Source organism: Drosophila rhopaloa, unplaced genomic scaffold (genome assembly GCF_018152115.1).
Source record: "Drosophila rhopaloa isolate 14029-0021.01 unplaced genomic scaffold, ASM1815211v1 contig_155, whole genome shotgun sequence".
NCBI classification, from domain to species: domain Eukaryota; kingdom Metazoa; phylum Arthropoda; class Insecta; order Diptera; family Drosophilidae; genus Drosophila; species Drosophila rhopaloa.
Genome location: NW_025335034.1, coordinates 3,359,100 through 3,369,346, shown reverse-complemented (window position 1 = coordinate 3,369,346; position 10,247 = coordinate 3,359,100). Strand labels below are relative to the sequence as shown.

General features: G+C 43.5%; 2 protein-coding genes across 2 annotated transcripts; one reads left to right on the top strand and one right to left on the bottom strand.

Moving 5' to 3' along the window:
• Positions 1-432: 432 nt before the first annotated feature.
• Positions 433-2,554, top strand: LOC108041309 (O-phosphoseryl-tRNA(Sec) selenium transferase). The gene is made up of 4 exons (XM_017119204.2): positions 433-634; positions 689-818; positions 977-1,993; positions 2,053-2,554. The coding sequence occupies exons 1-4, from the start codon at positions 521-523 to the stop codon at positions 2,238-2,240; spliced, it is 1,449 nt and encodes a 482-aa protein (XP_016974693.2). The 5' UTR covers positions 433-520; the 3' UTR covers positions 2,241-2,554.
• LOC108041298 (interaptin) lies at positions 2,491-5,826 on the bottom strand. The gene is made up of 3 exons (XM_017119195.2): positions 5,595-5,826; positions 3,694-5,538; positions 2,491-3,620 (listed from the first exon to the last, which is right to left on the bottom strand). The coding sequence occupies exons 1-3, from the start codon at positions 5,709-5,711 to the stop codon at positions 2,571-2,573; spliced, it is 3,012 nt and encodes a 1,003-aa protein (XP_016974684.2). The 5' UTR covers positions 5,712-5,826; the 3' UTR covers positions 2,491-2,570.
• Positions 5,827-10,247: the final 4,421 nt, after the last annotated feature.

Here is a 10,247-nt window from a genome sequence, read left to right as displayed (position 1 = left end):
CATGGTTATATTTAGTTTTAGATGGAGTTTACCACCCACTTAGTGCTGCACTATCAAGCAACACGACTCTTTGGAAACATCATCTAGTAATCATTAACGTTATAACTTTGCGAATCAAAGTAGTGTAAGGTGCCGGGATCTTTTGTACCATTTTTTCACATTGATTAATGCCAGGAATTCGAGTTATTCATATTTTCTCCTCCACATGAAACCGCCACTCCTGCGATACAAAATCAGAGAAGTATAGAAAAGAAAGGAAGAAACAAAAATGTTTTTGTGGAATTTTCGTTAGTGCTGGCACAAAAAATAGTTTCATCCAAGTCTACTATCTTGATTTCTCCACAAAGTCATAAGGGTTTTTCCATGCCAAGTTAAAGGAAGGCAATGGAAATAACTACCTTCCTGACAGTCTGGCAACGTCTCTTTAATAGTAGTGGAGGGCCACACTAAAAACATTTGGAACATTTAGGCGCACACAGATGGTTTATTTTATGCTTTTAGTTTACAGTAATAAAACGAAATGAACTTTGATCAAGTAAATATACCAGGAAAACTGTTGCCGGCAAACTATTTACAGCTAGGACTGGCAGCCCAACGGAGTAAGCAGCGCAGTTTCAAGGAGCTTCTTGAAAAGGTAAACAGACCCAAGTTCAAGTAAAGTAATTATGGGATAATTACTTTTCTCTAGAGAAAACTGCCGGTAAATGGTTGGCCCGATGTGCAAATTGAGGAGCTGGTTCATAAGCTGGCGACCTTGGACAGCAACAACTTCCCGCATAAGGTCGGAATGGGCGAACGGGAGGCGCGAATAGCTTGCAGTGAGTTAGTTTCTGAGTAATCAGATCCTTGAGGCAATTTTAAGGTTTAGCTGAAAGACGTACCTTTATTCCTCATATCAGTTGACATATGAAGCCTCTCCTATTATATAAAAGTTTAAGGCTGAATGCAATGTTTTCTAAAATCTTATCTCAAAAAGAACTCGTAGCCCGGCGGCACTATAACTTCGGTCACGGAATTGGTCGCTCTGGAGATTTACTAGAGGCGCAGCCGAAGGCAGCTGGCTCCACGCTGCTCGCCCGCCTCACAAATGCCCTGATCCTGGATTTAATGCGGGGAATCGGCCTGCCCAGTTGTGCCGGCTGCTTCTTGGTGCCGATGTGCACCGGCATGACAATAAGCCTGTGCTTGCTGACCCTAAGCAAGCGGCGACCCGGGGCGAAGTACGTGCTCTGGTCCCGTATCGATCAAAAGTCCTGCTTTAAGGCTATCACAGCGGCGGGATTGGTGCCAGTAATCATCCCCTGCCAGGTTCAAGACGATGCTCTACACACCAACATTACTTCATTCGGGGAGAAAATCAAGGTTTTGGGTGTTCAAAACATTCTTTGCCTGTACACAACCACCAGTTGCTTTGCCCCCCGCAACAGCGATGACATTTACGAAGTATCCAAGCTGTCACAGCAGTGGGGAATTCCCCATTTGGTCAACAATGCTTACGGATTGCAGTCGGCAGACATCGTTCGTCAGTTGGAGCGGATTCACCGAGTCGGACGCATTGATTACTTCGTTCAAAGCACCGACAAGAATCTTCTGGTGCCCGTGGGCGGTGCCATTGTGGCCAGCTTCGATGAGAGCCTGCTCCATAATGTTGCCAACAGTTACCCGGGTAGAGCCAGTGGTTCCCAGTCCCTGGACGTGTTGATGACGCTGCTCTCGCTGGGACTCAACGGATTTCAATCCCTCATTCAGCAGCAAAACGAAAATTTTATATACCTAAAAGAGAACCTTAAGAAATTCGCAAAGAGTCATGGTGAAGTAGTGATCGAAACCAGGCTTAACTTTATTTCCTTGGCAATAACACTGAGTACAATTGCTGCGGATCAGATGGAAAGCATTACCCAGCTTGGATCCATGCTGCACCAGCGTGGAGTGTCTGGGACAAGAGTAGTGGTTCCCGGGCAAATAAAAACCATCGATGGACATGAGTTTTTGGGTAAGTAAAAGGAAATACAAATTGATTGTGTAAACAAATTGAATAATTTTTTCGTTCAGATTTCGGCTCCCATCGGAACGATCTTAAGGTGCCTTATTTAACTGTGGCGTCTGCATTGGGAACAACTCGAAATGAGATCGACAAGTTTTTTGATATCTTTTCAAAGTGCTGGATCCAGCTAGGTCAACATAAAAATGATAACCAAAACTTTAACCTACCAAAGTCAACCGACAATGAATTGCATTAATTAGGTACATATGTATGTAACAGCTATTATCAACGGAAAAAGCCAGGATCCCACATTGTATATTCAAATTACAATACAAATAATTTCAGAACCTTAGGACGGCGATGTGATTTAAAATTAACCGTGGAAAGACGAAGTTTGCACCACGTTAAAACAATATCGTATAATATGTATTTAAATATAAATTTCGATCATTATGCAAATGCATTTTAAAAGTTAAATCAGATCAAACAATCAAAACTCAAGAATGTATAGCGACCTATATTTATTAAACAGTTTGGCAGATCATGCAATAACGATAATTCACTAACGAATATACATCTATCTTCCCTAGCTTTTGCTTATGCCACTGCCCTTGATATTACTGTTGGAGCTGCTGGTCGGCTTGTTGCTGCTATTGCTCGGCACGTTTTCCTTGTCGCGGTGCCTTTCGCGACTGCGCCGCTCCAGGTGCTGATTCATGGTCGTTTCGATCTTTGCCAGCGACAGCTCGTACTCATGTTTAATGCGCTCGTACTCACGTTTCATGTGCGCTTCCTTGTCGTCGGCATACAACTTGTAATTGTGGGCTGTGCGCTTGGCACTTTGATAGCGCTGCTGGGCGGACCGCATTGCTTCCTCGTGGGTGCTACGCAGCGATTCCAGCTGCTGGCGCCAGTGCTGCTCCACCTGGTCGACTGACTGACGCTGCTTCTCCCACTGAGCCATCACAGCTTTCATGGATTGTCTTTCCGAATCAATGCTGGCGTGCTGCTCCTTCACTTCGCGAAGTAGTTCGGCGATTCGCTGGTTTTTCGCTTGCAGCTCCTGGCGGCATTTCTGCAGCATTCCCTTCTGTTTTTCCTCCTTGCCGGCCAGGATTTCGTCTATGTTTTCGCGTTCTGCCAGGATGGTTTGCTTAAGTAGATCCACCTCCGTTTGGCGATGCTGCAGTTCTGCGCAAACCGCTTGGTACTCTCTTTGGAGGCACTGGCTCCGCTCTTCGGTTTGTTGCAGACGGTTAGTGAACTTTTTGAGTTCGGCTGCAAAAAGTTTGGCCATTTCATCGCGAACACGCTGTTCGATCACCTTAATCCGCTCCTGAGTTAGCTCTTTCGGAGAAGAGCTAGAAGGCGAATCTAAATTTGATTTGGGACTGGGCGTTGTCTTCCTCTGATGCTGCTGCCTTTGGTTCTCTTCCTGTTGTACAATGTACGCCTCGAAGTGTTTGGCCTTTTCCTTAAGGTCGTTAATAAGTTCGTCCTGCTTGATCGAAAGCTCGATCTTATCCTGCATCTCAGCCTGGAGCTGCTTGGACTGTTCCAGTTCGTTCTCCAATCCCCTGAGCTCCTTGGCCTGCATTGAGTTTATGTTTTGAAGCTTTAACATTCGGATTTCCAACTAAAAATTAAAGAATATTGAAGATTTGTTATTTTACTTATGTATGTGACAAAGAACGGCTTTTCTTTCTTACCTTGGTAATCTCTGCCAGGTTTTCAATACACTTGGTGCAATTATCGGAGGTCTCTTTGGCCGCAGCATTGGCCTCATCACGCTTCTCCCGCTCGCTTTTTTGGCGTAGAGTTTGTAAATCACGCTCGTGTCCGAGCTTCTCCGATTCCAGGAGCTTACTAAACTCTTGGGACTTGAGCTCCGCCAGCTGTAAATTCCGCTGGGCAGTGGCCAAAAGTTGGCGTTGTTCCTGCAATTCTATGAGCGTGTCCGATTCCCGTAGCTTTCTTAGTTCGTAATCTAACGACTCCTTGTCGGTGGCGATGTCAGCATACAGTTTCTTGAGACGCTCCACCTCGCTTTGGGAATCTTTCAAAAGTATCTTGTGGCGTTCTAGGTCCAAACGTAGGTTGTCTGCGGTTGCTCGTGTTCGCAACTGCCGATTATCCTGCGTAAGATGCTCGTAGTTTTGCTGAAGGCTGTCGTGTTGCTGCCTTAATTGCTCTAAATCTTTTTTCACATTTCTTAGTTCCTCTTCGATCTGCTGGCGTTTTTCCTTCAGTGAATCCCTCTCGGCGACCATGGCATCCAATTGGGCCTGCAGACCTGACTCCTGCAGTGGTTTGTGTTGCAGCTCTTCCAGTTCTTGTTGCATGGCTTTCACCTTGTTTTCCAGGCGCATTTTGTCTTCTTTTAGGGTTGCTAGTTGTACTAGGGATTGATTCTCCTGTTCGCGCAGCACGCGCAGTTCCTGATTTCGCTCTTCCAATTGCTTTTCAAGGCGCCTTACCTCCTCCCGCTTGCTCTTCAGATTGGCCAGCGCCCGATACAGCTCCTGCTTGATGTGGCTAACCCTATCTAAGGGATTTAGGGGTGTGCTCCCCACAAGTCGGGATCCACCCACTTGACTTAGCCTTCCCGTGGGAGATTCATCCGCATGATGCTGTTGAAGAAGCGAGTCCATTAGGTCAAGCTCCGCTGTAGTTTCGTTCACTCGATCATTAAGCAAGGCAAGCGTTTGCTCCAGGGAGGCTATGCGGGCTTTTAAGTCACAGATGTATTGTTGCTGGCGATGATTCTCCGCTTCCAGCTCAGGCCTGCTGTTTATCTGATTGCAGCGCATCTGAGCAACGTCCAGAGCTTCGCTCAGCTCGTTTATCTTCGCGACCTTGTCTAGAATCATGGATTCATGGCCCATCTGCAGGGCATTGTACCGCGAGGTCATCTGCTCCAACTCGTTTTTTTTGCGGTCCAACTGATCCGTCAATTGGTTAAGTTGTTGATTGAAAAGATCGCACTGTCCTCGATGGGCGTCTTCAATGCGTTTGACTCGCAGTTCAGCGTTGCGCTCCTCCCGTTTGTGCGTATCCCGCTGCACCATGTCATACTTGGACTGGACGTCGGACAGCAAAGTTCTGGTAATCTCCAGCTGGCCTACCAGCCGCGTGTTAATCTCCTCCAGTTGCTTCTTTTCTAAGCGCAGCTTCTCTAGGTCGCTGTCTTTGTTGGAGCAACTTTCTTTGGTCTCCACCAGCAGCTCATGTGTATTCTGCTTCTCACGTCGGGCCCGCTCCAGCTCGGCCTGCGTAATGGAGAGGCGTTTTTTGATCTCATCGAGTTCCTTGTGCTTATCGTTGGCGATCTGGTTGATAGTTTGCAATTCGTTGTCCTTGGATTTTAGCATCATCTGGAGGCGGTAAAATTCATTAGCTTGCTGGGGATCCTCCTGCAGTGGTTCCTGGAGCGGATGGGTCGGGTAGCTGGGCGGGAGAGCCGGAGAATGTTCCGACTGGTAATTCGTTGTCGAGTCGATCGTGTTCTCCTCATCGTGCAGGTCGCCAAACGCATTTTCCAATAGCTGCCCCAGCTGGCGTATAAATGGCGTCAGTGACATTATTTACCAGGATTTCCCAGACTATTTACCTCTTCTTCGTGTCTTTTTTGATCCTGCAGCACTTCTTCCTCCTCCAGGCGGTCCAGTGTGGAGTTCACATTGAGGGTGTCAGCCCCCTGAAACAGGCTGATGCCCGGCGTATTCATATCCGTCTAATGCGACACCGAATGTGTATTTTCCGGTGCGGCAAATTCAAATTTATTTTCGAAGCGCAGGCGCTAATTTTTTAATCAAATCTACTTTTTCTGCTTCAATTGAATAAATGCCCTAACGCCTTTGACGTTAACATAGCCACGGGGGCTGTTAGGCGCAATATTGTTTGCTGTTAAGTAACTGTTAAGTATTAATGAGCTACTATTTTGGGATTATGATTATCTTGAAAAATTCACATTTCAAAATATTGAATTCTTTAATTAACAACATCTATTTAGTTCTAAATTTAACATTTCTAATATAATATAACAGTAATAGGCTAGGAGCAGTAATTAGTAACTTGTTATATTAGAAAAAACGACGAAAAATTTGAAATATTTTGTTATTGCAAAAAGGGTTTAAATACTAAATTATTTAACAAATTTAAGTAAATTACTATAAATACCAATTAGTTTATTGCTTAATTAGACAACATTAGTTTTAAACTTAGGCGCTCACTGCGCGTTCTTTCTAAAACTATTTATCTGATTAGTTAACGCATTCTGATTAAAATCAAAAAATATGAAAAAGTAGTAATATTTTCAAAAATATATTTTCAGTATAGCATAATTTAAATATCAAAAATACCAAATTTGAGTTCATTTAAAACTAGAAAATAAGTTATCTTTGTTTTAAAACTCATAGTCCTTTTATTATTTTCGATTCTAATTTTATAAAAAAAAAATTATAGAAAAGTTATATCTTCAGTTATATGCGTATATGTCGACATATGTAGTTAGTATAGTTAATCAACTCATTGTTCCTGCTGAGGTCGACGAAACTGGTACTTCCTTTTAATAACGTAAAAGCGTCAGTACCAATAATGCCTATTTCAGGCGGTACAATACGAAAGCCTTATGCAATTTTTGGTATTGCCCAGACTGAAAACATATTAATCTCACGCTTGATGATTTAAAACCCTACTTAAGTAATAGCTTAAATGTTTCAGCCACTCAGTTGTTGTCACTAAGTTTCACTTAAAGCAAGTGAGATTTATCCAATATTTTAAGACTTTCCATTCTGACACACTTTCGACAGAGCCCTTTATCCATCCTTTTCACTTAACCATTTAAAACTTAAACGTTTTCTTTTAGACCCATAACACGAGATTAATCACTTTCGGCCTATACTGATACACTATCAATACCTACGCAGCTTTTAGGTAAATAAAATAAATAAATCGTGTTTGGTTTATCATTACACGATCAAACATACTTGCTTTTATTGAAACTTGGTTTAATCGTCTGTGTCTGAGAGATAATATTGAGATCTTGGCAGTCCGCATTTTTCTAAACGAGGTTTTTTTTTACATTTCTTACTCATACATAGCAAAACGATTTGTCATTATTATTTACATGTAACATCTATCGGCAGTCCTATCCTTATAAGTTCGTTCTTTCTATAAATCAAGTCAAGTCATAGGGCAAGCTCCTCCTGTATCAACCCCTGAGGATCTTGATCATCATACACATGAGATTATTTTTGAAAAGCCCAGTTTTTCTTTGCCTTTATCAAGAGCTAAGTTCGAATCGTTTAATTAGAAAACACTAACGTTGAACAAACAAATGAATGGAAACTGATTAATCACTTCTTGACACGGATGCTGAAATTTCCTCATAACTTCTACAGTTTGCTCGACCGTGACATTCTGCTGTGGGATCCCGAAACCCCCCTTTGTACAATGGCCGATTCTCTTATTTACAGAACATTTAAAATATAAGAGGTCAGATCAACAGTCGACTATTCGAGCTTCTTAGTCGCCAAGTCAGACTTTTGCATAATTGTTGTAGGAATTTATTTATGCAATTTTGCTCACAGTTACAACATCTATGTTATTCAATAATGTCCCAATCCTAGCAATCTTTCTTAATAATAAATAATATATAATTTAATTTATAAGAAAAATAGCCTCATTACTAGACTCTAGTACCTATTATGATGAGTGCTCATACGGTTTTGAAGTGAAAAATCTGTATGCACATTATTAACAGACTCGCAAATCCGGTTTAAAAATATGGTGTAATCGACTTTAATCCTGGTGCGTCAGTAATGACTTTAACTAAAACAATTCAAAATGTAATGTATGTGACTTTATAGTTCTGGCACATTGGTATCACATTATTTTCTTGTCTCAAAGGTTGGTCTAAAAAGTTCACGACCCTTACAGCAATTAAATTCGTTTTTATCTCGCTTGTTCGCCCTTTAGCCGAATTCTGTTCTGTGTATGGTCGCCTCAAAATGCGGAGTATCATTATTATAGTGAATCAGTAAATTTCCCCTGTTTGCTTTAAGGGGACTGTCAGACTACATCAATAGACTTTTTCTTCTGGTCTTAATTTGACATATAATCAAAATTCATAATTTGGACTTTTAAAGCCCGTTTCGGATTTTATGTTCGCATCTGAACAACGTGCTATCTTCGGGATCGTCTGTATCTATAAATGTATCAGCGGACCCACTCATTTTCCTTGGATCAATGACCACCTCCCGACGGCCATTGATTTTGCTGTGTACAAAGGCATCCCGTGCAACCACCTTACAATCTCAGAGTGCCCGGGACTTTCCTCTGATCATATTCCGCTCCTGATATATTTTTGCGTGGCTGCCTATACGATCGTTACCAAATCCAGGCTTCTTCCCCGGGGCTCGGATCTTAAAAGATTCAGTGCGCAACTTACTGCTCTGACTCTGGAGCAACCTTCTCTTCTTTCTGTGGACGACGTAGATTCCTTTGTTGAGGTCTTAGTTGAACAGATCCATCAAGCTGCGCCTCCTCCTAGAAGTATACATATTCCTCCTCCATCTTGGGCTTATTCAAAGCCGGAAATTGCTGCCTTGGCCAGAAAGGGTCATGCACTTTGCCGTGTCTGGATGAGGACGAGGCATACCATCGATATGGCAAGGTGGAAGGCTACTGTATCAGAGCTAAGGAAAGTCCTCCGTTCGGCCAAGTCAGAATTTTTTATAGACAAGCTCAGTGCAATTGATCCTAACCAGAATTACGGATTTGCGCTCTGGAAATGCACCCGCAACCTTAAAAGACAGCCGCTTCAGAGGTTTTCCCTTAAACGTGGTGATGGGACTTGACCCACAGTGATTCCGAGATTGCTGAAGTATTTGCTGATGATCTTGAAAATCGCTTTACTCCATTTGAATTTGCAACAAGCGAAGAAGTCCAGACAACAATCTCTAGGTTAGGACTTTCATTTGGTCCTCCTGTTACTGTCCGTCCAGTAGACGAAGATGAGGTACGTGGTCATATAAAGCGACTGGTTACTACTAAAGCTCCTGGCATGGACGCGATTGATGGCAAAGTAGCAAAGGCTCTGCCTAGCTCTGTCATTGCACAGCTCTGTCTCCTCTTTAATGCTTGCCTGGACCTTGGTTATTTTCCATCACCTTGGAAACGAGCATTAGTCACAATGATGGCAAAAAAAGGAAAAGACCCATGTTGCCCGGAATCTTATAGGCCGATTAGTTTGCTGTCCACTTTCTCAAAGATTTTTGAGCGGATCATGCTTGGTAGACTTCTAGCTATTAACGCCTTTGAAGACGCACTTCCGAACCACCAGTTTGGTTTCCGTAGTCGCCATAGTGCTATCGAGCAAGTGCACAGAGTAATTAACCATGTCCTGGGGGCTTTCGAAGACCACAAATACTGCTCAGCCGTTTTTCTCGATGTTCGACAGGCCTTTGACAGGGTTTGGCAGGAAGGACTGTTCTACAAGCTAATGCCGCTTTTGCCTGAAAGGCTCTGGAATCTCGTTGTATCGTTCTTAGATAATAGGGAGTTTGCTGTAGACATTCGTGGACACCGTTCTGGACTTCGCCCAATTCGTGCTGGTGTCCCGCAGGGAAGCGTCCTTGGTCCGGTCCTCTATACAATTTACACTTCGGATCTTCCAAACCCAGTTGCTCGTGATACACTCCTGGCCACATATGCAGATGACACTGCATTTCTTGCAGTTGGTAGCACCACTACATCTGCGTCCCGACGCGTCCAGACATTCTTAGACGAATTTGAGTGCTGGGCCTGTCGATGGAACATTGCGCTTAATGTTGACAAAACGCAACATGCCACTTTTGCTCTCCGCCCTGGCCGTTCGCGTAGCCTTTACATTGATGGGAATAGGCTCAAGCACGAAGATAAGGTGACGTACCTCGGAGTTACCTTAGACCGTCGCCTTTGTTGGAAGGGACAAATTGATCGAGTTTGTGGATCAGCAAGAACAAAACTTGACAAAATGGACTGGCTCCTTCGTCCAGGCAGCGGCCTTTCCCTTGAAGCTAAGGTGCGGCTTTTTAAGGCCATTGTCCTTCCAACTTTAAATTGGGGAATCACTTGCTGGGGCACGGCTTGTGATTCGTCACTAAAAAGGGTGCAAACATGCATTACAAAGGCTCTCAGGACGATGCTAGGGGTGAAGTGGCACCATTATGTAGAAAACCGAGTTCCAGGACACGGGAGTGCCGACGGTAACGGAGACGAT

What these genes read in the sequence shown, in the direction of transcription:
- LOC108041309 (XM_017119204.2), top strand. Translation starts at nt 521, where the DNA reads ATGAACTTTGATCAAGTAAATATACCAGGAAAACTGTTGCCGGCAAAC. An exon ending in TCAAGGAGCTTCTTGAAAAG is followed by an intron (nt 635 to 688) that starts GTAAACAGACCC and finishes ACTTTTCTCTAG; the next exon opens with AGAAAACTGCCGGTAAATGG. An exon ending in CGATGGACATGAGTTTTTGG is followed by an intron (nt 1,994 to 2,052) that starts GTAAGTAAAAGG and finishes TTTTTCGTTCAG; the next exon opens with ATTTCGGCTCCCATCGGAAC.
- LOC108041298 (XM_017119195.2), bottom strand. Translation starts at nt 5,711, where the DNA reads ATGAATACGCCGGGCATCAGCCTGTTTCAGGGGGCTGACACCCTCAAT. An exon ending in AAAAAAGACACGAAGAAGAG is followed by an intron (nt 5,539 to 5,594) that starts GTAAATAGTCTG and finishes TTTATACGCCAG; the next exon opens with CTGGGGCAGCTATTGGAAAA. An exon ending in ACCTGGCAGAGATTACCAAG is followed by an intron (nt 3,621 to 3,693) that starts GTAAGAAAGAAA and finishes TTTAATTTTTAG; the next exon opens with TTGGAAATCCGAATGTTAAA.